This window comes from Talaromyces amestolkiae, assembly GCF_001896365.1.
Source record: "Talaromyces amestolkiae strain CIB chromosome Unknown scaffold27.1, whole genome shotgun sequence".
Lineage (NCBI taxonomy): Eukaryota > Fungi > Ascomycota > Eurotiomycetes > Eurotiales > Trichocomaceae > Talaromyces > Talaromyces amestolkiae.
Genome location: NW_024468063.1, coordinates 282,485 through 306,920, shown reverse-complemented (window position 1 = coordinate 306,920; position 24,436 = coordinate 282,485). Strand labels below are relative to the sequence as shown.

The following is a 24,436-nucleotide window of genomic DNA, read 5'->3' as shown; positions in this document are numbered from 1 at the left end:
GCTATCTAGGGGGGTCGATTACCAGCGCTAAGCCAAGTAAGCTTTCAGCGCAAACTCTCGGCGCGCACGCTCCGCCATTGAGCAGTGGAATTACCGATGATCAGAGATCCGACCGTTCAAGGAGGTCCAGCTGTTAGGAGCCTAGAAGGCGAACGGTGGTTAGCGTGGAGAAGAAAAAAAAAGGAGACTAACGCACAAACCCCGATTTCCAGTCCGTCCAGTTGGCAGTTAGTCAGTTACGAATTACATTCTAACAATAGTACGTAACGCACAAAAGCCTCGAATGGTGTGATCCCAATGCCCATTGCCGTTCCAAAAATTGAAAGTTTCCACTGGTCAGGCTAAAATTGCCTGCACGTATAACGTTCAGCCACTACACGAGAATGAAACGAGGTCAATGGCCGGGAGTCACCGTGGCGCGTTAGGTGAAGAAAATATTGTCCGCAAAGGATTGCGCTAGACCAGACGAGAAATCGTTTCGACAGTCGCAGAAATCAGAAATACATTATTACATTTAATTGCTCGTTTCAGCTTCTGTCTGTCGTACAGGGGAATTTTTTGTTCCGTGTCTTTGAAGCAACCCCCTGAAATAGTAAAAAATATATGAAAGAGTTCGTACAGCCATCCGGGCGAATGGACGGACGCTGTTGGCTGAGAAAAAGGCGCATATGCTCGTATTCCGTGTTTCTCCTTTGGTCAAACAGCCCACCACCCGCGAAAAAAAAAAAAAAATGCAGAGGAGTCATTTCTATTATTTCCCTACGTATTTTACTTATTTTTCTGCCTACCAATCTCCTCTTTCCGCTTTGGGTAGGACGCAGCGCTCCCCATCCGGCGATCGCGACAATGCTACCTGACCCCAGTCACTCAGTGTAAAGCCGTGTACCAACTGGAAGAGACTGACCCCGCGACTGGCAACTCCCAGGTTGCGAGGTCAAACGGCCTACCAGAGCTGCAGAACCAATACGCGGTAGAAACATGGAGCCCGGTGCTTCCGAGGACGGTCAGACAGCAATTTCCATACTTTTGTCAGGTAAATTGTAACAATGGTACCGTAAGTTATACACAATACCGTAACGCGGACACGGACAACTTCAGGCAGACGCATAATTAAGTTACAATTACAACTCAGCATCATCGCGGACTGCTACTATTGGTTAGCCCGTCTAACAAAAGCAACCAACACTAACCGCAGCAAGTCAGCCAACAAAATTCGTCGCCAACGTGACACAGCTGGAGCAAGACAAATTGCGGCTTAGCGTTGAGCTTAACTCTTTAGTCTTGAGCTTAGCCATTCAGCCTCAGGGTCTGTGTGCGCCCAATCATCGCCCGCACAACAAGCCGTGTTAATAATAATGCCGTTTCGCTGGCCCTGCTGGCAACTTTCTGCACTCAAAGTTACTTTCCCCTCTCTAGTCTATGTCTAGTCCATGTCACTCTCCCCATCTTTGGTAATCTGTCAATATGACAATGCCTTCCCTCCGTGTACGAATCCTGATCGTGCTGTGTGCTGTGCTGGTGCTGTCGCAGCGGTGGTGGGCGCCGCTTGGTAACACCTTATTCAACCTGGTGTCACTGTCTAGTCGCTGGAGACACGCTTCTGTTGAGTCGTGGATTTCGAAAGATCGCGATGATTTTGACGTGACTTTTGCGTCGTACCCGGTCAATCAGACGACTGCTGGACCTTCGTATCAGGATGTCGTCCCGCCTATACTACACCATATTCATCTAGGACCAAATGCACCGCGAGCAGAGTGGCTGGGCGCGCGAGATGAATGCATCAAATATCACCACAACTGGACGGCGCTCATCTGGGACGATGCCGCAGCCGAGAAGCTGGTCAACGAAGAGTTTCCGCATCTCAGCGACATGTGGCATAATTATCGATACCCGGTAGAGCGAGTCGATGCTCTGCGATACATGGTGCTGCAGACGTATGGCGGTAAGCCCCCTATTTTGCTTGTGTAAATGAACTTTCAATCCGATCATCGGCTGATTATCGTTTTATCAGGTGTCGTGCTGGATTTCGACCTCGCGTGCAAACGCAGCTTGGGACCGTTGAGGCGATTCGATTTTGTTGCTCCGGCCGCTCATCCGACGGGCTTCTCGATCGGCTTTATGATGGCCAGCAAGGGCAACGAATTCGTCAAAAATCTCGTTAATAATCTCGCTCCCTATAACCATGTATGGTTTTATTTGCCCTATGTCGCAGTAATGTTTAGTACTGGCTGCCACTATGCTTCGTAAGTTTACACCCCCCTCTCGTCTTGGTACGAAACCACTGATTTTTTTGAAGTACCATCTTCACCCTCCAAGAAGACCGCGCCTCCCTCCGAATACTCGGCGGCATCACCGGCTCACCGCGCCTACACATGCTGAACGGCTTCGTAGACACGCCGTTATTCCGCCACTTGGGTTCCTCGTCGTGGCACAATTTCGACGCTGCGCTGATAAACTGGATCGGGCATTTGCGGCGGGGGTCGATTCTCGTCTGCCTCTCGTTTATGGTCTCGCTCATGTTGACCGTGTACTATCTCACGTCTCTGCGACGACGACGATGCGCTGCGAGACGAAATAAATCTACGGCCGACAAATTCGATTCGGAAAGTGGAATATCTTGCCTCAAACACGCATAGCCGGTTTGCATTTTTTTTAATCTATTCATCGACACGTATATTAATTTCCTTCTTTTTCTTCTTCTTCTTCCTCTCCTTCAAAGTTTGTGCATCAGCGGTCTGTTATTGTCCTAGCCAGCAACGGCGTTTTTTTTACTGTACATTTAGATTAGAAATACGACATTTTATACAAATTAAGCTATGCAATAATTAACTACAGTCTCTTCAAATCGTTAAACCACATATACCGGCTGACAATCAGGTACAGCACCCGGTCCCAGGAGTATTGCGATGCGTGCTGCTTGAACGCCTGTCGCCCTTGCATATATAAGCCCCAATCCGTCACGAGAAGAGCCTTGTCGCCGTATTTATCTCCGCCCTCTGGCGGTGGCACTGGTTTGTCTGCGACCGAAATGGAAGTCTCGTATCCTTGTGGTACCGGTCTGATAAGAGCTTCCAATATTCGCCAGGTAAATGGCACCGACGTAGGTATCAAATCGAACAGCGACGAGTATTTCCTCAACAAAAATTTCGACTGATTCGCGTACACGGGCGGCATATGGTCATGTTCGTCACAGAATTTCTTCACGCCCTTGCTGACGGATCTATGGTTGACATGGCCAGAGACACCGTAGTGGTCAAAGGTGATTATTAGGTCGATTTTCCATTTTTTGATGTACTCTTCGAGTATCTTTTCGACGATGGAGTCATCCCACCATTGTCGCGGGTTATCTTGTAGGTCTTTATTATCGAGTATCACGCAGTTGTCGTCGCGGATTCCTAGCGCGGCGCAGGAGGCTTTTGTTTCTGTGCGGCGATGCTCTCCGAGACCATTGAAATTTCCTGTTCACTGTCATTTCACCGCCGTTTTTTTTGTTCTGCTCACTTGGTCTTACCAGACGATAAAACAAGCAAATGCCGATTTACATGCGGCTTCTCTGAATTGTGCAGAATACTCGGACTGAAGAACAACGACTCATCATCCGGATGCGCTGTAATCAGCAAGACGCTGCGAGCATTGCGAATCGCGTGCGGGACTAATCGTGGATCGTTCGCGAGTATGGTGCCGAGTAAAGTGTATAGAAAGATGGGGACTACAAAGAAAATGACAAATAATAAAGAAATGACGGAGAGCTTGTGTCTGTAGGCGCGGCGGCCAAGGTGCGTCGCGACTGCTAAGATTCGAGACTTTGCCATTTATTCGTATTGTGGCCAGAGATGGATAGAAACAAAGGTCATGATGATAGAGATGGAGATGTATTGGTGAGAGTTGATGTCTGTCGATGGGCGGCAGATTAATGGCTTGTGGCTGCCTCACCGCCTGAGCAGGCTGCCAAATCACATGCTAACTCATGCCCTATTTGGGCTTTCCTTTAGGCTGTCCGTTTGCAGCCAATTCTGAACTTATTGCCGTGGATTCAAACTTACCAATGTATTGCGATGTCAATTTACTCTAATGATTGTGTGAAATTTGAGATACCATCGATATACTTATCCCTAATTTTCGCAACGGGTACTGGTTCTACACTTCGCCTGGAGGCTCCTTTGACTTGTGCTTAGGGGCTTGCTAAGGCCGTCAATCGTGGAGATCGGTCCTAATAGCGCCCTCTTAGTGCCCTCTTAGCGCTTACACCTCTGGTGTCCACTTCCCGAAGCTGCCGCTACAATACACGTAAAAGGGAACCTTTGGAGAATTGTCGCCGGGTCGCAATGGCTTAATTAAACCGCCATCAACTGCGCATTATACTTTTCCCTGGCTAAACTATCACGACAGTTCTCATACAGAACCTCACATCTAAACCATGACGAAGCTTGCAACTCAACCTTCCAAGGAGGTGCCGTCTTTAATTGCTCAGCATCACAACCAAACTACCAGTCCTGTCGTTGCTTGTAGCCCCAGAATACTGGATTTGATTCAGCATTTTGTCACATTCTAACATAGCTCTCACATTGTTCAGAGCCATCATGAATGTGGAGAATGTATTGATGTTCATGTGTCCTGGGCTGGATCAAGGATGCTCCCGGACGACGAATGCTCTCGTATTGCTTCAGTGCGTTGTGTAAATCCGTCTGCGAGGCAAGATATTGTCGTAACGCATCAGAGTCTGAGCAGCCTGAACAGCACCTTGAGCAGGATACGGCAACATGAGATGGCAGGCGTCTCTCAGTAGGCATGCCTTTCCTGAAGAAGGACCCATGTGGAGAGAATGGGCAGATCGCACAGACACCATTTCAAGGAATTTTTGAATAGTTTGCATAGCTTTTGTACGCGAGGCTCCCACGACTTGAAACGCTTGTGGAATTCTTGATTGTCGCCTTTGACTGTACAGACTCCATCGGTGGTCTCGTTGTAGGAGGTCGCGCAAACGAGGATGTCGTACTAGTGATGATTGTCTCTACCAGCTCCCGAGATACTTATAGTCCAGCATATCCGTCAAACACGACTGATCTAACCATTATAAGTCCGAAAAATAACATTAGGACATTTGCGAGCATCTACGTCTCTTCAACATTCCGCGTTGCTACTTTCACTCTCGTTCTCGACAACCTCAACCTACTCAATGGTCTAACATCGTTTGATGTATACTAATGCTGCTCAGCAGCCATGGTCCTACTCCTTCAAGTTTTCTGGGACCCTTATTTAAGTGCCTCACTTGATGTTCTTTTAACCGAGAATTTCTCTAGGGTTACCGCAATTCAAGTATTGATGGCCATCTGCAAATGTCTTCGGCAATTCAGCAAAAGCGCAACCACGCACAGATTCTCCTCTGTTGTGGACAAGTTCGCGGATGTCGTTACAAAATCCGTGCTACCAACCATGCGGCAACATATCAGTGGTTCGTGTCACCTTTCTAATGCGGAAGAGAAATACCTACTGATCAAGATAGCGTCTTGCAAATCTTTCTCTTGGAAGGTGTGACCTAGTTCAATCATGCGCCCTTGACTGCCCAAGCGGACATAGCTAATCAAACTACATGTTATGGAAAAAATATAGTACAGATGCAGTTGTCTCTTAGTCATCCAACCTTTGATCTTCATCACTACCGTGAGAATAATGCCCTTACAGAAGCCGCAAAGGTGATTTATCTTTCTCCCAGGATTCTATGTATACAGAGAGAATGTCATGAGATGACCCATTTCAATCTGTTACTCGGCAAGTTTTGAACTGGAATGATTTTGAAAATTTTAAAGTAGATGTCCTAGTAGCTAATCATGGACATAAAACCACTAGATTCGAATGGTTGGAAATCATACATCACAGTGAATACCTCGTTCCAAGTCTCACTAGAGTCAGTGTCTTCCTCTCGGTGAATTCCTCCACTCCAGCGATTCCACCAAACCTTTACATAACCACTCTTACCACCTACAAAAACCATTAGGAAGCGGTTTTTCAATAATGCTATAACTTGGGATTGCTTTCTGGTCGTTCAAGATTGAATGTAAATACGCAGATTAGTGGTGAAGCAATTGCTCGTGCAGTGAGGTTGACCTATGCTACGCTTTAGCAAGAACCAGCGTCCACAGACGATGTAATGAAACAAACACATTAGTGCATTCCAAGGGCTTATAGCAAATATCACACACACAGCTCCTCTTTTCACCAGTATCTTTGTGCCGGGTCGATCAGATGGAATAATTTTTTCCTTGATGTGAGTCACCGAACCAGCGGTGTCTCGAAGAATCGTTGCTCCTGCGAGAATATTCAACTTTACGTGCGAAGCAACTGTAGAGACCTCATTTGACAGAATATCAGCACCATCTTAAGAATCTTCAAGGTAGCTCGTCAAGATATTTGCCGCTCGGAGAAAGATGAGTCGTCGAGGTAAAGACGTACTCTTTGACCGGGATTTGAAAGCAGTGTTTGCATGTTGAATTGCAATCTCGTAATATTCCACACTGGCCGGTTGCACAGTCAAACAAATTTTTACCAGTCATAAGGTTCGACACGGAGAATATTTTGTTCGACTGTGCCAGAACTTCTTGGCCGTTGAAATGCAGTTGAAGATGTTAGTAAAACCGATTGTCGATTACAACTTGATATGATATGTTGAAAAACGTAGAGAAACAGTAATCTACTATAATGTATTCTATTCCTACTCATTTCCATACACTTCTCGAGTTGATTCCGAGGTGTTCGCCTCCAAGTCCGCCCAGGGACGTGGAGCAACTTGAAATATAGGTACAATCTTTCGATATGCAAGATTTAGATCACTCTACAGCATTCAATGAGAACCAGCCCGTGATCTTGAATCTAACAATGAATAATGACTTGATTCCGGTCATGTGTGGAGGCCTATGCGAGGAATGCTTAAAGATCCATCTGCTGTGCCTTCTTTTTCGAAGTAATTAGGGAACATATACCCGGGGCTTCTATGACCGAGCTAGCTTCCCCCTTCAACTCCATGTCCAACATCTCAAAGCGCATTAGACAGAGCTCAATCACCACAAATTTGAGCCTACCTCGAGATGAGAACATGATACTGCAAAGTTTGAAGATATTTGACATCTGGCAGTCCGTGTTGGGTCAGAAGCGCACCGTTGAACATTAATCCCTTTCTTCCAGTCCGTTCTTCGATCTGGGAGGAGACTTGGTTGACGCAGCGCGATTCGTTGCTACTATGCAGCAGCATGGTATTAACATCACTTCGGATGACCTCTTGGAACATCCAAGTTTGGAAAAATTGGTTGATTTTTTGGCATGATACTATTTCTTTTGTCATACGTGTTTCATGTTTTACCATATTTAGTGCTGTATAGACTTGTCGAGGTTTGATATTTAGATTCTTGTTTACTGCTTGTACAATCATGACTATCTTTCGTAAATTCATTTGGAGACCTCTTGAACCAAGTAAGTCGATCATCATCCACTACTTAGTCTATATTATCATTCAGACAACAAACACAATTACTCATACTGCTTCCAGATAGCCCCCAACTGCGACATCTCCGCCATATCCCCCGTCGGAGCAACATTCATGCCTAACGCCTGCTGAAACTGCGCCGCACCCTGCGCACCAGCACTGGTCTCGTACCATCCCAATTGTGTACTACCATACTGATACGGATGATAATTCGACGATGCTGCAACAATATTGTTTGCTCCTGTTAACATGACAGAGGACATGAGCAGTGTCTGTTGCGTTTGCATGCGCATCTTTGCGATTTCAAGGATTTGGCGCATGCGTGGCACGGTTGCTAGATATACCTGCATCCTTTCGCGAAGGGCGGCGTTGAAGGGTTGGATGTTGTTTTCGGCGCAGGCTTTGTTCCATATGCCGCGCATACGGGGCGAGTAGCCGTCGCAAATGCATTCATCGGGACGTTCGCGGGGGGTCAAGGTGTGCGCGAGTTTGGTGTCTCGGAATGCTTCTTCGTAGCAGCTTTCGCAGATTGTTGCTTCTTCACCGCAGTACCATCGACGATTTACATGTGGAACATCCTTTGGACATACCGGTAATGGAGAAAGTCTTGCAACATAATTCGAGAAGATGGAAAAGTCTTGGAAGGCTATCGCCTCATCGAGCTTCACATAATAGCTATGTGCTCGGGGTATGCTTGGATGAAAGTCGCATACATGTGCTGAACCATCTGTCGGGCCATTGATCTGCTGAAAATAGCCACCCATTCCGAACGTCTGGACTATTCCAATGTAGCAGCGAGCACAGATTGCGAAATGAGGATTTCCATTAATAGTATACCAGGTCACATTCTTGATTCCTTCTTTTGTACAAGCTGGCAAATTGGGGATTGTTCGTGCTGCGTTTTGCCAGATGGCGATGTTCTTTTTGTCGCATGCTTCAATCCAAGCCATAGCCATGGGTAATACGTTGGTCGAACTTGCGCATTCCCACACTTCATTGCTCCGGTTCGGAGGGACCTGGACTTGCGAGAAGTTCGCAGCCAACGGAGTCAGATCAGCGCCGTCGTGGAAACAGGCACCGCATATCAGAACATTGTGGATTGGTGGGTGAGGCATGTACCAAAGCGTGGACGAGCAGGCTGCTCCCGAGAGGGCCTTGCAAGCTGGGACTTTGAGTCGCGCAGTTGCCCATTCGACAAAAACAGGCCAGTTCTGAGACGGCGCGTGTTCCAAAAGACATTTCTTGATGAAAGGGACACACATATCACAGGTCGCCTGATTATTCTGGTTGACGACGTTTTCATCTAGAATAAACCTATCTCGGAAATTTGTCGCAGAGACTACATCCTCATAGCAACCCTCACAGCACACGAAGCCTTCAATCTCATTGTTACCGGGTCTATACCAACGGTAACGATTAGTGATCGTCGATATTCCGACGGGGACCCCTGGTCCAGTACAATTCTGAAGTTTGCCCCGGTGAATCATATACCGACGGATTGACTCCCAGTTGTTATTGCTGAGGCCATACGCTAGAAGCGACTCCATGCGCTTTGTGTTCCAGAGACATAGTCTATTGGGATGCGGGGCTAATGTCTCTGATTGGAAAAGGCTCGCAAAGGGTGGTGCATGGCTGATTTTATCTGTATAGCATCTTGAGCAGATGGTAAAATCGGGGCAGTCTCTAGGAAAGAACCATGTTGCTGTGTATGAAGTCGCAGAATTTTCAGGACATTGTTTGATGGTCTGGAGAATTAGCATTGATATTAGTCTTCCTTGACAGTTGGTGGATATTTCGAATCAAGACGACGGCATCGAATACCTACTTTGTAACTCATCTTGTCGATGTGACGCGTATAATGTGCTCAGATGCAACGACTCAGATTGTTCAAGTTTTTAGTTTTAAAGTTATTCAAAGGATCTATAGCTTATATACAACAAAGATGCCCCTCGATCGCGGACATTTGCGGCTCTGCGCCTCATCTCGTTAGAAATTTCCCAACTCGGATATTCGGAAGGCGCCAAGTGGGTGACCATGAGGCTTCGCTGCCTAATTTCAGCCATGCAGCACCCATGCTGCTACCACAAGGAGTGGCTGTGTGTTTACAATCCCTACAATTGTCCGTGCAGCACTGTGTGCTGCCAACACTCGATCTATCCATGTTGTATAGTGGGATGATGGTGGAACAAATCAAATATACGCGGTAGTCACAATTAGGCTGATCGGTGATTACTGATCTAGCTGCGTTGACTAACCATCTAGGCCCTGCATTTTCAGGACTTGACTCATGAGCGAGAGTGAAATGGCATGGCTGTAAGGTTCTCTTACGTGGGTTGAATGGCAACCCCAGCAAATTCCTAACAAATCTGGAAAGCAGGATAGCTCCACAGTCTAGAAGTACACTATACGATCCTAATAGTATGATAAATCGCCCATAAGTCCGGGTATATCAAAACCGCTACTATGTGTCTTCGGTAGTCCGGTATGGACACACATGGGTAGGATATGATCGCAATAGTGGCTGAGTGGGTAAAAGTGCCCTGGGCCAGGAGGTTAATTCCATTACCATAATTCTTACGAACTAAAGGCTCCAGATGCGTATACAAAGGTTATCGGCATATTTCCTGGGGGTGTTCTGTCTCTGCAAAGATTAGGTTCCGGGAAAAAACAATCGAGCTTCTCGTCCAATGGGTTGATGTGGCGAAACAGAAAAATATTTCTTCATGCAATCCTAAATGCAGAGATCGTCCGAGAAATTCCGTACGTTACATCTTGGCCTTAACATCGTGAAAGTCGTTCGCAAGCTATAGTGAATCTAGATATTGATATTGAATGAAGCAATCATCATATTCGGTGCTGCTTCGATGCCGCCGGTGTAGGGATTAGAGATCAGGTATGGCTCTCTCGGATCGGTCGAAGGCTGGCTAGATAAGCAGAAATAAACAATAAACAATAAACAATACAAATGGGAATTCCCCAGAGTCTGGAGTATGGTCGATGTCAAATGAAAAGGGCTTTCCGACCGTGAAAAACCGGGCCAGTTTGCGGCAGGTCACGTGCAAGCCGCGAAGGAGAAAAAAAAAGTCATCGACCCGCAATCCCCGACCTTTATTTGTTCGACGTCTCCTCTCTCGAATCCTGCCATCTATCAACATTCGGCCTGTTTTATCCATTGCCCATCAACTACATCTATACACTCAATACCGACCATATTATCATCGCGCGCACCTCCTAAATTGGTCTGTCCGCGGTAGTCGACCTCCTCCCGACCTCCATCCTTGACCACCACCACTTCCATTTCCTCCTTCATACCACACACACATAATGGATCACTCCCGCGATCCCTGCCCCTGGGTTGCTCTTAGTGACTTCGGTGGTGCCTTTTCTATGGGCGCCATCGGTGGCGCTGTATGGCACGGTGTGAAGGGATTCCGCAATAGCCCCTACGGTGAGCGTCGGATAGGTGCCATCACAGCCATCAAAGCGCGCGCGCCTGTGCTTGGTGGTAACTTTGGTGCTTGGGGTGGTCTCTTCAGTATCTACGACTGCTCGGTCAAGGGCATCCGAAAGAAGGAAGATCCTTATAATGCTATTATCGCTGGTTTCTTGACGGGCGGTTCCCTCGCCATCCGTGGTGGTTATAAGGCTGCCCGAAACTCTGCTATTATGTGTGCTGTTTTCCTTGCTGTTATCGAGGGTGTCGGTATTGGTTTCCAGCGCATGATGGCCGATAACACAAAGCTCGAGGTATGATGAGCACCTCTATCACGTGATGTACGGCAATGCTAACAACTTTCTGTCATTAGCTACCACCTCCTCCTCCATCGGAACAAAAAGCTTTTGCTTAATTTTCTCTGTCTACTTCATGACGCGATATTGACCTATCTACCTTCGATCGACCTTCCTCCCGTCCTCTTTTTTACCGCCATTTTACAACATGCCCGCATAAAGTCTCTCTTCTTCGGTGTTCGGTTTGGGTCATCATTTCTAAACGACATAGCATAGAGGTTTCTGTTTTTTTTTTCCCTCTCAACTTTTCTTCAATTATATTATACCGCCTCCCCACGGGCTTGTGTTGTTCGGAGCGTTGGAATTTCTTCGTGGACACTGGGGTCATTCTTGCGGCCGGTTCCCGTAACCAGCGGGTTGAATTCTAGACGTGCGGCGATGGACGAACTATTTTCCCAGAAATCTATATGGAAAGAGAAAAGGCGTCGAAGACCGGACCGTGTTGGATACTTGTACATTAACGCATAGCTCATTTAGAAGCATAATATGTATTTTTTCAGCATATATTGAATGTTCGGGCTTCGTTTTCAGGTCATATTCGATGAGAGAAGCGGCGAAACAATCCACGAGATGACAAGAAAGGACATATAGCGACGCGACACGTTCTTTCTTTTTTGTCCCTCTCTGATAATTGCTATCTTGGGAATGTGAATTTCTGGAGTCGGTATGATTGAACGATCAAGCATCGAACAGACGGTCTCGTTATCTATGCAAGACCAAGCAGCTCAACAACTCGCAGTACCTGGAAGGAAGAAAGAGACATGACAAGCTCCCAAATCCGCGGTCACCTAAATCGGTATAGCGTAGTCACTAGTCTAAGAAGACAGTGCCCACCATACTCGCAGTGGTATGTAGGAGATATCGAAGTTTGCAGGTACCTACCTGGGTATACGGGACCTAGGTGATGGAAAAAAACATGAAACCCATGTGGCTAGGCCACCGACAGACAGCTGCTGCAAACTAGTTAGGTCATCTCTGGTTGCAATTCCAGTAATGCGTTTCCACAAATTGTACACGATATCGGTCAATTCTAGGAGTCTTTGAAATGGCTGGGTGATCCTTGAGTCGTGCCGAATGGGAGACTCTGCGAATACTGTTCAACTTTAGACCCAGCTTTGAAGTAGCCAATGTCGAAGCTGTGCCGGCGCACTTTTGATCAAATGTCCATACGAACATGTCCGTACGAAAATATCCCAAATGTCTGAAGGCCCACAATTATATATCCGCTACTCGCAGAATGCTAACTGTATCGGGGCAAGCTCAATCGAATCTCTATAAAAACCAAATATTTGATTCGTACGTACGCAATACATTTGTTTAGTCATTTTAGTCCCAGCAGGTTACATACAACAATTACCACCATACTTAACACGTTGTCCGATATTACGGCCTATTAAGCACGAAACATCCGAAGTGTTATGTACATCCGAGTGATAATACCGAACGTGACAATACGACATCGGATGTAGCGGAGAAGCAACCGCAGCAAGCCCCTTTCTTACTACCTGTCAGTCTCGCGTATTTCCAAGCTAGCAATAGGTTCTTACTTTGCATCAAGTTTGGCCTGGAACCAACCAACCAACCAACCAATGCACTATATTGACTTGTCATCATCAACCCACTCATAAGATTGAGATTCTACAAATGCCAGTCGTAGGATTGCGAAACCGGGCCCATGTCAACGGCAAAGTGTTCCTGTTTATTTAGCCCGACGCTCCGAATAGTTGCTCTAGGCTTCTGGAGCTCAAAAACAAATCCCTGGGCGGTAGTCATTGTTGATATCGTCTAGACTACGCTAAAATAGATTTCACGACTGCTATCTTTGTGGGCTGTGGCCGTTGTACATCCTTAACATTCAATGTACAGCCATTTCAAGGCCATATTATTTCGGCACAACATTTTAGCGCCAGTCTTATCACATGCACAATAACAATGGATACACACTAGCAATTGTGCTGCCTGACGACCTTATATCCAACGTCTACAGGCGATACCACTAGGAAATACCATCAAGGTGGAGGTGAGGGAAAGTCAATGCTCCTCGTGGCGAGCGAGCCACTTCACCTCCCACTATGTGTTCAATAACGGACATGAACAGCTGGTCTGTTTTCAGCAATAGTCCAGAATGCGGCACGCAGACATTTACGCTGGTGTTCGCAGAGTCGATAATGACTCTTTTGCCAACATGCTTGGCCATAATTGTTGGTGTTTTGAGGTTATCGCAACTTCGGAAGGGGTCGTATAAAGCTCGCAGAGAGCAGTTATATGGGCTAAAAATGGTAGTACCCATACTATGATTTTCTACGGATTTTGGGTTTAGAGCAATGCTAAATCGTCGTATAGGGCTTTTGGTTGCTGCTTACAGTGCTACAGCTAGCCCAGTTGGCCATCACGGCTCTACCATCAACTCCCAAAACGCGAGTGTCAATAGCCGCAGCAGCGGTTAGCTTTGCTTCATCCATACTCTTTACCTGCGTGTCAGATTTCGAACACAGATTATCTACCAGGCCATCAGATTTCTTGGCAGTATTCTTATTTGTGACTATGGTGCTGAACATTATCCGTCTTTATTGTCTGTATATTATTGATGGCACGATCGTTGTTGCCATTATGCTGACGACAGTGGAAGCCGTGAAGTTTATTGTACTAATCCTCGAATCATGGAGCAAGCGAGGTGCATTGAGGCAACCATACTCAAATTATCCACCAGAGGCTCTGGCTGGAACTATCAGTCTATCCACTTTCTGGTGGCTCAACCGCTTGATGTGGCTAGGATACAAGGACTCGCTGACTTTGAATATGCTGTCTGAACTTGATCCAAAAATGAGTGCGAAGAATACGTCGCACAGATTCAGTGCTGATTGGAAACGAGGTATGAAAACCCTTACTTATCGTACCTAATTACTCGGCTGAACGAAAGCTAAAGTTATCATTTAGTCGACCAGCACAAACCCGCTGCTTTGCTCAAATACTGTTTCTGGAGCAATAAATGGCTTTTGATAGCTGGTGTCATTCCTCGATTGTGTCTTATTGCATTTACATTTTCACAGCCATTTTTACTAGCGAGGGTCATTGCTCATGAAGAAGACCCCAATTCATCTCAGGCGTCTCGTACCTGGGATGTGATTGCATACGTTGTGGTCTATGTCGGCATTGCTGTAAGCCTGGTCTAATGCTTCCGGGCGTTGTGAATACTCTATTATTGACTTTGATCCTAGCTTTCAACCGGCGCATTCATGTACTTCACCACAAAATTCGTTACCGTAATTAGAGGGGGCCTTATAGGGCTTCTTTTTGAAAAGGCCTTGGAACGCAACCCAAAAAATACCGGAGAAGCCGTTTCCTCCACCATCACTCTTTTGAACAGCGATACCGAGCGAATCAACCTTGGTCTCCAACAGATTCATAACACGTATGCCTGTTTAATTGAGATTGGTATATCAGCGTGGCTTTTGGCTCGTCAGCTGGGTCTTGCCACTGTTGGAAGCGTATTGTTTTGTTTCTGTAGGTGAATATCGTATTCTCTACTCCTGATCTGCGGGCTGACTAGTTTTACAGCATGTGTCATAGCCGGCAATATAATCGCAACAATGGCGAACAAATGGCTCAAGTTGTGGCTCGGTGCTATCGAAAAACGAGTCGATTTTACGACACGGATTGTGAATCAATATCGATCCGTGAAAATGGCTGGTCTCTCTAAATTGCTTGCATCCAAGGTGTCTTGGTTCCGCGAGGATGAGATTAGGATTTCCAAGACATATCGGACGTATATCGTTGGGATCTTCAGTTTAAGTATGTTTCCCTGAATGTGCAAAGTTTTGGAAGTTCATACTAATGCCAATGTATAGCTTACGTGTCGAATACGATTGCGCCGGTACTCGGCTTCACGATCTTTGTTCTCTCCAAAACAGTGCACGGTTCTCGAGTTCTGGATTCAACTCGTGCCTTCTCTGCCCTTACGGTTTTTTCTTTACTAACTCAGGCAGTAAGCATGTTCATTCAATCGATCCTCGAGGTGATAAATTGTCTTGGCTGCTTTGGGCGATATCAAAAATATCTCGCCGGAGAAGGAAAATCCGAGGAAATCAATGTGCCAAACCCGCTCGAAGAGATTGAAGAACGATATGACACGTTGCCTCAAGCCTACGAAATGAACACTAGTTTTGAGCTGGCTGGCTTGCAATCCTCGCCCAGCCATGACACATTCACCGACCTTTCAGTCGATCAGACTATCGTCGTTGCCAAAAACGCATCGATCGGCTGGGACAACGAGCGACCCATCATCTCAAGCGCAACATTCACCATAAACCAGGGCAGTTTGACCGTTATACAAGGCGACACTGCTTCTGGAAAATCGACGCTGGTAAAAGCCCTTCTCGGAGTTGCGGTTGTACAACGAGGCAGTTTTGCACCGCGGTTCCAAAACGCTGGGTATAGTAGCCAGGATGCCTGGCTCATGAAGGGGACTGTGAGGGAGAATGTCGTTGGTCCGTCAAAATTTGATGCCAAGTGGTATGAGATGGTACTTGACTGCTGCGCGCTGAATATGGATATTTCGCGTATGGGGCAGGGGGATCAGACTCTTATCGGAGGTGAGGGTATTCGACTAAGTGGTGGTCAGCAATCACGTTTGGTTCGTATATCTACACTGCTGATGGGGTGTTAGCTGACTGTTGTTTCTAGGCGCTGGCTAGAGCCGTGTATTCACGGCATGGCGTTATGATATTCGATGATATTTTCAGTGCTCTTGACCCCGCCACGATGAACACGATTATGACTAAACTGTTCGCTCAGAACGGGCTCTTTAGGAGATTGAAGACCAGTCTCATCATCGTGTCGAATAACAGTACATCCTCTTCCCATCAAAACAAATCGTCGTATGCTGATATGGCTATACAGCTTCCCTTGCCCAACTAGCAGATTCCATCCTCAAGATAAATAACGACGGAGGGATAGAGGAAACAATCAACGAAACCACTCCTATATCAGACTCTTCATTCCAAGTTCCCGAATCCGAATTCGTTTCCAACGCTTCTGCGCCCACTCTTAGTTTTCAGACAGAGAAGCCGCAGCATAGGAACTCCGCAGTAACAGCTCTGCCCGCGGTAGACGGGAGCCCAGAAACCAAAAACGCGATCAAAGGGAAAAAGGAGCAAAAGGGTAATGACAAGGTGTATAGGTATTATTTCAAATCTGCTGGAAGAAGGAATATTGCGGCTTTTTTGGCGTGTGTTATTGGGTTGGTGTTTGGGCTTTATTTTCCACGTGAGTACCATTCTCCGATTCTACGATATGACTTTCTGATTACTTGGTCAGAGATTTTAATATCCTGGTGGACGACACCCGGTGATACAACTCACCGATGGGGTGATGGTGTTTATCTTGGTATTTATTTCTCACTAGGAATATTTTCTTTGATTTGCATTGGTTCGGGGGGGCTGTAAGTACAGATAATACACACATTGGAAGACTCTGCAACTAATGCGAGATTTCAGGATACTGATGTTATTGATCGTGGCTAACTCGGCATCGAAATTACATGCTTCGATGATCGGGACATTATTTAGGTTCGTTGGGATCTCACTTTTATGTGAAGCTTCATCTTACTTTTAGTAGGGCGCCTGTACTGTGGATTCTGCAAAGAGACGATGGCGATGTTATCAACAGGTCTGTAACAACCCAACAATTGAAAATGCGACTATCAACTAACGAGATTGGATTACAGATTCAGTCAAGACCTAGGCCTGGTCGATGCCGTCATACCTCTGTCCAGCTTCGTCACAGTCTTTTCCGGATTGACATGCATTATCCAAGCAATTTTCATTTGCGTCTCGTCCAAGTATCTGGTCATCGTCGTCGTCGGTTCCATCTTCATCTTATACATCGTTCAGATATTCTACCTCCGTACATCACGACAACTACGAATTCTGGATCTAGAAGCAACAGCACCCCTCGTTTCGCAGGTCCTCGAAGCCCTGCAGGGAAACATCACCATAAAAGCTCTCGGATGGGAATCGGCCTTCCGAGAACGACAACTCCAATTACTCGACCAATCCCAAAAACCATACTACCTACTTCCCATGGTCCAGCGATGGCTCGGCTTCGTCCTCGATCTGATCGTAGCCGGCATCGCAGTTGTCCTCGTCTCTCTGACTGTGATGGTAAGAGGAAGCGCAACCACTACTTTCCTGGGCGCCGGTCTCACTGGTGTGATTAACTTTGCGCTGAATATGAACTTGTTGATTCAGAATTGGACGATTCTGGAAACTGCTATTCAGGCAATTTGGCGTATTAAGCTATTTTGTGAGGATACGCCGTCTGAAGAGACGGGGTCGACTATTGAGCCTCCACCGAATTGGCCTTCGGCGGGCAGGGTTTCGTTTCAGAATGTTTATGCCTCTTATGTGTAGGTAGCCTGTGTTGTTTACTGTTGGTGCAGGACTGAAATGATACTAGGGATGGAGCGATGGATGTTCTTGAAGATATCACATTCGAAGTGGAGCCTGGTGAGAAGATTGGTATTTGTGGGCGAACTGGAAGGTATTCCTCATCTACCTTTGTAACATATGAATTTACTGGTTGACATTGTGAAATAGTGGCAAGAGCTCCATGCTATCCGCACTCTCCAAAATCCTCCAAACCTCTCGCGGGAGCATCACAGTCGATGGCCTTGATCTAAAATGGATATCACCGGATACTCTACGTGAGAAAATACTGACGCTCCCACAAAATGCGGTCCTGGTACCAGGAGACATGCGAGAAAATGTCGACCCGAGCGGCACTCTGTCCGATAGGGAATGCATTTCCTTCCTCGAAAAAGTGGGATTGTGGGAGTTCCTTGAGCGGCAAGGTGGGCTCCATGCACCTGCGAATGAGCAGTCGCTTTCGGCTGGGCAGAGTCAGCTTTTGGTTCTGGCTAGAGCACTCGCGCATCCTAGTTCTATTATGATGATGGACGAGATTACAAGCAGGTAAGCAATCTCATCTGGTAAAGACATCAGGCAAAACGTAACATTCCATGGCGATAGTCTCGACGCAAAAACGGACATTCTCATACGAGACCTTATCAAAGAAAACTTCAAATCCAACACAATCATCAGCGTGGCGCATAAACTCGAACATTTGATTGAATGCGACAAGGTAGTGGTAATACACAATGGTCGTCTTCAAGAATACGATGACCCTCGTGTGCTGTTGGAAAAGTCAGATTCGCATTTCAGAGCTTTATTCTTTTGATATGCCAAGTTTTATTGAATACTGTGGGGATTGAGCATATCATGATAACGATATATTATAGATTTTGAAAGCATAAGGGTTTTACTGTTCATGGCTAGACGGAGATCATATGGCACATGTATAATTGAGTAGAGGTTTGATGCATTCATATTTGAAACCGGAAGAAATATCATTGCATCCGTTTACAGGTTAAGTCATTGTTGGAGTTTAGGTATAAATATATATGTGAAAATATAAAGCCTTCAGTCGGATCAACTTGACCAATAGGAGATATATAAGGTGGCGTCCCGGACTTTTGCTAACTTGAAATTAGCTACAGGAATCTTCTAGTCGCCCTAGATGTTGTCTATAGCAGCATGTAGAGAGTTTTGCCTCGAGCAATATGAGGGCGACAAACGTATAGAAACTCCGGGGCGTTACGGCGTATTTACGCAAAATGTGGGGTAATATTCCACGCGCAAGCCTCGACATATCAGCGAGGTGTACGTAATTATGGTAATACGAATACATCATGAGTCCGTATACCTCGGAGTTATGCTATTCAGGTGCTTTATTTTGCGATTTAATCTTGGCAACAGATTTCTCAACTAGAATTAATCAATTATTGAGCGTAGCGGTATCTCATTTACCACCCGATTCTACTTCCTCTTGCTTGAAGCCATCACTTCCCAGCTCCTGTCCATTGATCTTAACTGGTTCGGCAGCTAGATATGAAAGCGTCAGAATCCAGTCTCTTATAGAAGGTAAACAAAAGAAGCCATACCGGTCAAGATAAAGTAAACTCTTGCGGGTTTGTCTGAGTAATTTGTCCAGCCATGGATGGTGCCTCGCTGGACACACACATCGCCGGCTTTCATGTCGATTCTGACTCCGTCATCAAGGTGGCTATTGGAGAGAAGAGAATTAGATGTGGCTTTGGGGTATATTGGCAGTAGAACAAACCATGTAATCTCTCCTTCATGAAGAATACCGAAATCGAGTGATACGGTGCGATGATATATCTATGCAGATCTTATGAGTACAGTGAATGCACCCAGCCACTCAGACTTGAGGATCGTGTCTTCTCATTGAAAGGCGGGGTAAATTAGACCGATTGAGAAACTCACTGTAGCTGTGTTGGGCGGAAAATCCACCACTCTCAAAACAACACCGTCCTTGTTTGACAAGTCCGTCGTTCGAGTAGTGACCGGATCAACCCACTCATTGTTAGACGCTGGAAACTTGTGGGTTTCGTAGAGAACAGCGAAGTTGCATTTGATCGGTGTCGGCTCGCAGGGAATTATACTGTCTGCTACCACGATAGACCGGCCTTTGTCGTCGTGGCCAGTGACGATACGTCGTGGATCGGGAAGTATGCTCATATTTGGGATGTGCTTGTTGTATACGATAATAAAGAGCAAAAAAGTCTAGGAATACATAATCTGAGAGCGGATGGAGAGTTTATTTATATCCCAGACAGAATAATGACAGGTCATATGCCGAATGCCGCAATGCTTTATGCAGAACTAGGGTTGGTATCGGAATTGCAGAATGGGGTTCGTATGCAGCACATCCTTGTAAGTATTCGAAAGGTGTTCACCGCATATTATGAGTTAGTAGATTGTGGAATCCTATCCAGCCCTTGAGTACTATCAAATAATACGAAGTGTTTTAAAGTCTAAATTTGTATATAACTATTGTTTAGAGACCTTTCACGGCTAAGAATGTCCGTCCCATGCGTTTCCGCCATCTCGGTCTACCTCGCAGTAAAAAGAGATGCTAATGCGCTATCCCGAAAGAAGTCCCTATCCTTCGCCCATCCTTTCAACACAAAGTCTCTTCCAATCGTTAAGCCTGCAACGATCACATCCGGCGGGGTTGCATTCAGTACCTTCTGGGGCCGCCTATTGTACCAGGTGATTAGATGAACACCGACGTATATGGCAGTCCGAAATGCCATTTCGTCGCTCAATGTGCCGTAGCCGTCAATAACCCCTCTCATAATAGATATGGCAGTGTCAAAATTGCTGTATATTTTTCGTTCATAGATATCACCGATTATTTGGCCGAGATCACAGGAACGGTGGCCAAAATGAGAGAACTCCCAGTCGATAATGAACAACTCGTTATTCCTTCCTTGCAATGGCGACTCTCGCCAGCCGGTACTACCAATTAGAATACTGTCATCGGAAACGTATATCAGCAAACTTTGAAGCATCATAATGGGTTAGAGTTATCACTTACTTGCCTGACCAGAAATCTCCGTGTAGAAGACTATAACCATCACCACCCTCTGCCGACATCCTCTCGTCTTCCTTTGCTAGCGCATCACCAATAGTGTCGAGAGTTTTCTTATGGCTCTTCAAAAGCTCTGGGAAGTTTTCAAGTGCCCTTATAACCCCACCGTAAGTGAAGGAATACTTCATTTCCCGCATAGGGTCGTTCTGCCACATCTGCGCCCGGAGAGCAGCTTGCTTTGGCGCTAAAGACCAGATATGAAAGGACCGAAGCCAGAACCCTAGCTGGTGACCAATAGTAGCTGCGCTAAGCGAAGGAAGATGATTGTTTGCGCCAACGGAGAAAAACATGGTCTTGAATCCCTGGGTATTGGAGAAATCCTCCAGAACCTGGGTATTGGTCTCTCGATCGTACAAGTAGAGTTGCGGTGTCTTGATAGTGGCTATGGTATTTGATAGAGAGAAATTAGTCAGTGAGTGGAGTAAAAGCTCTTCGAACGTCTTAGGCGCTCTATCTGCATAATGCTTGACTATGATGCTCTTAGCCGCGGTGTCATCTTGCGCAGGGATGGGTCGAGCCAGGATACCGCGGTAAACAAAGTTACCCGGCCTGCTGCTCAGTGGCGACAGCGACGAGCAAGCATATGGACTCCGTAATAGCTGCTGCAAAAGCGCGGTGGGAACTGTGTCGTCCACGGCGCGGTCGACTGTCGACATGGTTCTAAGTGCCGGGACTCAGTAGGTAGTGACGATTTCGTACTGATTGAAAGAGCTACTCACAGTACACAAAGGTTTATAGTGGGTTTGGACTGATATTTTTTTTAATCGTTGCAACCGCTAGTCTCCTACTTAAATTCGCATGCCAATTTTTAATAAAATGGTGACATTGTGATCCAATGGAAATCTTCTTTTGTCCATGGTGAGACCCCGCATTGTAACAGATGTGCGCTTCGTAATGATCCTTTCTAAAAGAGCGAGACTGATTTCAATTCTGAGAATCCATGACTTTCCTTCCCACAAAGTGTCCAGACTTTGGAATTTCGAGTGCGCAGCAAATCACTTTGCTCGTCCCGTTTATTTTATTTTATTTTTTTCAAAAAAACTTTCAGTATTTTAGAGTAGAGACTCGCGGCTAATTAGGACAGTGAGGGTTGGCGCAACCATGGCTGGGCTTTTCACTCTTATGGTATGATGGATTTCTGAGCCGCGCCCAGAAACGTCAGCCCTATTGGGCGCTGCATGAGTGAGTATAGGCGTCTTCAGCTTGCATGCCTGGGAGGATCTCCCTGTCCAATTCATTGTTCTGGCCGATAAGTAAAGTTGTAGGTACCCAGGTATCTGCCTATCCACACATACAACTATTAGCAGTTGGACATTTTTTCATGGCAAGGATGGACATACAAACGACGCGTGTATATAACGCAAGCAATTGGTTACATACCCAATGATATATTGAACCTTCATTTACATACTGATGTGTGCAAACGAGAAGATCCTTTTGATATGCCAGTAATTGATATTACAGAAACGTAAATCCACTTTGAAGAAAAGCAAGTACACAATTTAATTAAAGCCAAATAGGCTTCAAGACTGGTAGGCTATGCCTATCACCTTGACTCAATGATAGGCAGAAGTAGATAAGATGCCCTGGATCCTCCTCCATAGATAGTAGTTATACCTCCAAATATCTCATGAGGTCGATCCTCAGGATGTGTGTGCAACCACGGCCCAGAACCACGACCAGCCCATGCCTCATTACCATCCTTCGTCGGATCCGTGCGTTCAAAGTCTTTTCCACTCACCTGAATTGCAAGACGGTATCCGGCCGGCAGCAAGATGTTTGTGGGCCATATTTCGACATCGAGCTCATAAATTCGATTGGGTTCGAGTGGTTGTATTTCATCATGACTGTGATAGGGTCGATAAGGTAAAGTCCTCACTGGGTCAAGCTTGCGATGCGAGGCTCGAAGCCAGCCTTGCGCTAAGGGTGTGTGAGGATCGACAGTGCCTTGGAATTCGACTTCTCGGCCATCGGGTGAGAAAGCTTGTAAAGTGACGAATAGATCCAGATCCGTAGTCGAACTAGATGCAAAAATCTTTGCAGCCAGCGGACCTGTAAGTTCTGTAGCATGTTCCAGAGGCAAGGATACAAAATTGACAGGATCCTGAAGTGCAGAAAAAGACACCGAACTCTCCTTTTCAGGTGTCGAAAATGAAAGAAGTTTTTCCGAGGCGGAAAAGTAGATGGGAGTCCACTTCGTGTCTTGCAAAGGCCATGTCAGCTCGTGTCGCACTTCAAATTCCTCGCTGAATGGACGTCGCAGCCGGAGCAATACAGGAGGCTGCTTATCCCATCCAATATCAACGCCCTTGAGGAAATGATCCAAGAAGCGTTTTTGAATTTCTATGCCTTCTTTTAGATAGAACCATTCCTCATGACGTCCTGGATGACATTCCAACCATTTCTGCTTCGATGCAGATTGTGTGAATGCTTCAAAATTTCCTCGTTCATGCAGACCAAATCCAGCCCAGTTGGCAGCACTCAAGAATGGTACAGTGATTTTAGAAAAGTCCGCCGATTTTTGACGATAAAAATCACCGTCTAGAGGGCGACGGAGTGCATCCGCAACAGGGTTCGAGCGGTTCTTCTCAAGCTGTTTTTCATCAAGCAAACTGGACGGTGGGCCACTAGCTCGATCATTGAGCCAGGAGTCAACGATAGCATCGGGGTTTCCGTGTTGAATGCTGACCACCTGCCTATGATACCACATATCGGTGAATGTATTCGACAGGATACCACCATGACGACACCAATCGCGGTAAGCGTCTGCAACTCCTTCCCAAGGTATCATGGCAGTCAGATGGGGTGGTTGAAGGGCAGCCACTAGCCACTGATTGATTGCATAATACGATATACCATTCAGACCAACCTTACCATTACTCCATGGTTGGACACCGGCCCATTCAATGGCTTCGTAATAGTCTCTTGTTTCGCGTGGAGAGAAGATGTCCAAGTAACCAGGCGAGCGGCCTGCTCCTCGGCTATCGACTCTTATACACACGTATCCCCAGGGCACCCATGTCTCTGGGTCGACTGTTTCCCAGGTCATGAATGACCGAGTTGAGCCGGGTAGGATGTCTGGGTGGGTTTTAATAAGCCACTCCCACTGGGGTCTGTATCCATCTTTGTAGTGAACACCTTTGCCATACGGGCCTAGAGTCATGATGACCGGAGCCGGGTTGCCACCTTTAGGACGGAATACATCCGCTCTCAAGGTGATTCCATCTGATGTGGGAATCGAGACATCACGCTCAATAATCATTTGATCCATGGTGGATGACAAGGACGAGGATACACCTAAACAGTATAGGAGATTGAACAATAGATTTTATGGATGGAATGTTATTTTACCATACTGCTTGCCTATATTTATATAGACTTGATGAATACAATCGCCTAGCTGGCTTCCAAAAGTCCTTCCATTTTCCGAACTATACGCGCACTCCGTCATACCCGAATTTCTTTGTTTGAGAACAGAGTTCGACGACTTCCCCGCACTTCATCCCTGAGCACGGCCACATTGCAATGCATTGGAACGAATGATAGATGAGTACTCGGTTATGATGAGCCAATCCATGAAAAGAGATCGGTCGGCAATCGACAACTTATACGAAAGGCCCATGGTGTTTGTATGTACGTAAGTGGTATTGCTTGTTT

At 46.2% G+C, this 24,436-nt stretch overlaps 8 protein-coding genes across 8 annotated transcripts; 3 read left to right on the top strand and 5 right to left on the bottom strand.

The window, feature by feature from the left end:
* Nucleotides 1–1,464: 1,464 nt before the first annotated feature.
* Nucleotides 1,465–2,636, top strand: BHQ10_009916 (uncharacterized protein; the record flags this gene model as incomplete). The annotated part of the gene is made up of 3 exons (XM_040882883.1): nucleotides 1,465–1,942; nucleotides 2,012–2,243; nucleotides 2,297–2,636. 3 exons carry the CDS (start codon nucleotides 1,465–1,467, stop codon nucleotides 2,634–2,636), a joined length of 1,050 nt encoding a protein of 349 aa, XP_040738418.1.
* Nucleotides 2,637–2,829: 193 nt separating this feature from the next.
* Nucleotides 2,830–3,812, bottom strand: BHQ10_009915 (uncharacterized protein; the record flags this gene model as incomplete). Its single annotated transcript, XM_040882882.1, has 2 exons — nucleotides 2,830–3,458; nucleotides 3,512–3,812. The coding sequence occupies 2 exons, from the start codon at nucleotides 3,810–3,812 to the stop codon at nucleotides 2,830–2,832; spliced, it is 930 nt and encodes a 309-aa protein (XP_040738417.1).
* A 3,709-nt stretch (nucleotides 3,813–7,521) lies between these two features.
* On the bottom strand, nucleotides 7,522–9,024 carry BHQ10_009914 (uncharacterized protein; the record flags this gene model as incomplete). Its single annotated transcript, XM_040882881.1, has 1 exon — nucleotides 7,522–9,024. One exon carries the CDS (start codon nucleotides 9,022–9,024, stop codon nucleotides 7,522–7,524), a length of 1,503 nt encoding a protein of 500 aa, XP_040738416.1.
* Nucleotides 9,025–10,801: 1,777 nt separating this feature from the next.
* BHQ10_009913 (uncharacterized protein) lies at nucleotides 10,802–11,325 on the top strand (the record flags this gene model as incomplete). The annotated part of the gene is made up of 2 exons (XM_040882880.1): nucleotides 10,802–11,224; nucleotides 11,284–11,325. 2 exons carry the CDS (start codon nucleotides 10,802–10,804, stop codon nucleotides 11,323–11,325), a joined length of 465 nt encoding a protein of 154 aa, XP_040738415.1.
* A 2,485-nt stretch (nucleotides 11,326–13,810) lies between these two features.
* Nucleotides 13,811–18,502, top strand: BHQ10_009912 (uncharacterized protein; the record flags this gene model as incomplete). The annotated part of the gene is made up of 13 exons (XM_040882879.1): nucleotides 13,811–14,138; nucleotides 14,204–14,424; nucleotides 14,485–14,770; nucleotides 14,825–15,058; nucleotides 15,115–15,899; nucleotides 15,950–16,112; nucleotides 16,166–16,445; nucleotides 16,762–16,833; nucleotides 16,883–16,933; nucleotides 16,992–17,672; nucleotides 17,723–17,806; nucleotides 17,863–18,237; nucleotides 18,295–18,502. The coding sequence occupies 13 exons, from the start codon at nucleotides 13,811–13,813 to the stop codon at nucleotides 18,500–18,502; spliced, it is 3,768 nt and encodes a 1,255-aa protein (XP_040738414.1).
* Nucleotides 18,503–19,123: 621 nt separating this feature from the next.
* Nucleotides 19,124–19,863, bottom strand: BHQ10_009911 (uncharacterized protein; the record flags this gene model as incomplete). The annotated part of the gene is made up of 4 exons (XM_040882878.1): nucleotides 19,124–19,206; nucleotides 19,266–19,387; nucleotides 19,445–19,503; nucleotides 19,609–19,863. 4 exons carry the CDS (start codon nucleotides 19,861–19,863, stop codon nucleotides 19,124–19,126), a joined length of 519 nt encoding a protein of 172 aa, XP_040738413.1.
* A 374-nt stretch (nucleotides 19,864–20,237) lies between these two features.
* BHQ10_009910 (uncharacterized protein) lies at nucleotides 20,238–21,435 on the bottom strand (the record flags this gene model as incomplete). Its single annotated transcript, XM_040882877.1, has 2 exons — nucleotides 20,238–20,661; nucleotides 20,726–21,435. The coding sequence occupies 2 exons, from the start codon at nucleotides 21,433–21,435 to the stop codon at nucleotides 20,238–20,240; spliced, it is 1,134 nt and encodes a 377-aa protein (XP_040738412.1).
* Nucleotides 21,436–22,325: 890 nt separating this feature from the next.
* On the bottom strand, nucleotides 22,326–24,050 carry BHQ10_009909 (uncharacterized protein; the record flags this gene model as incomplete). Its single annotated transcript, XM_040882875.1, has 1 exon — nucleotides 22,326–24,050. The coding sequence occupies one exon, from the start codon at nucleotides 24,048–24,050 to the stop codon at nucleotides 22,326–22,328; it is 1,725 nt and encodes a 574-aa protein (XP_040738411.1).
* Nucleotides 24,051–24,436: the final 386 nt, after the last annotated feature.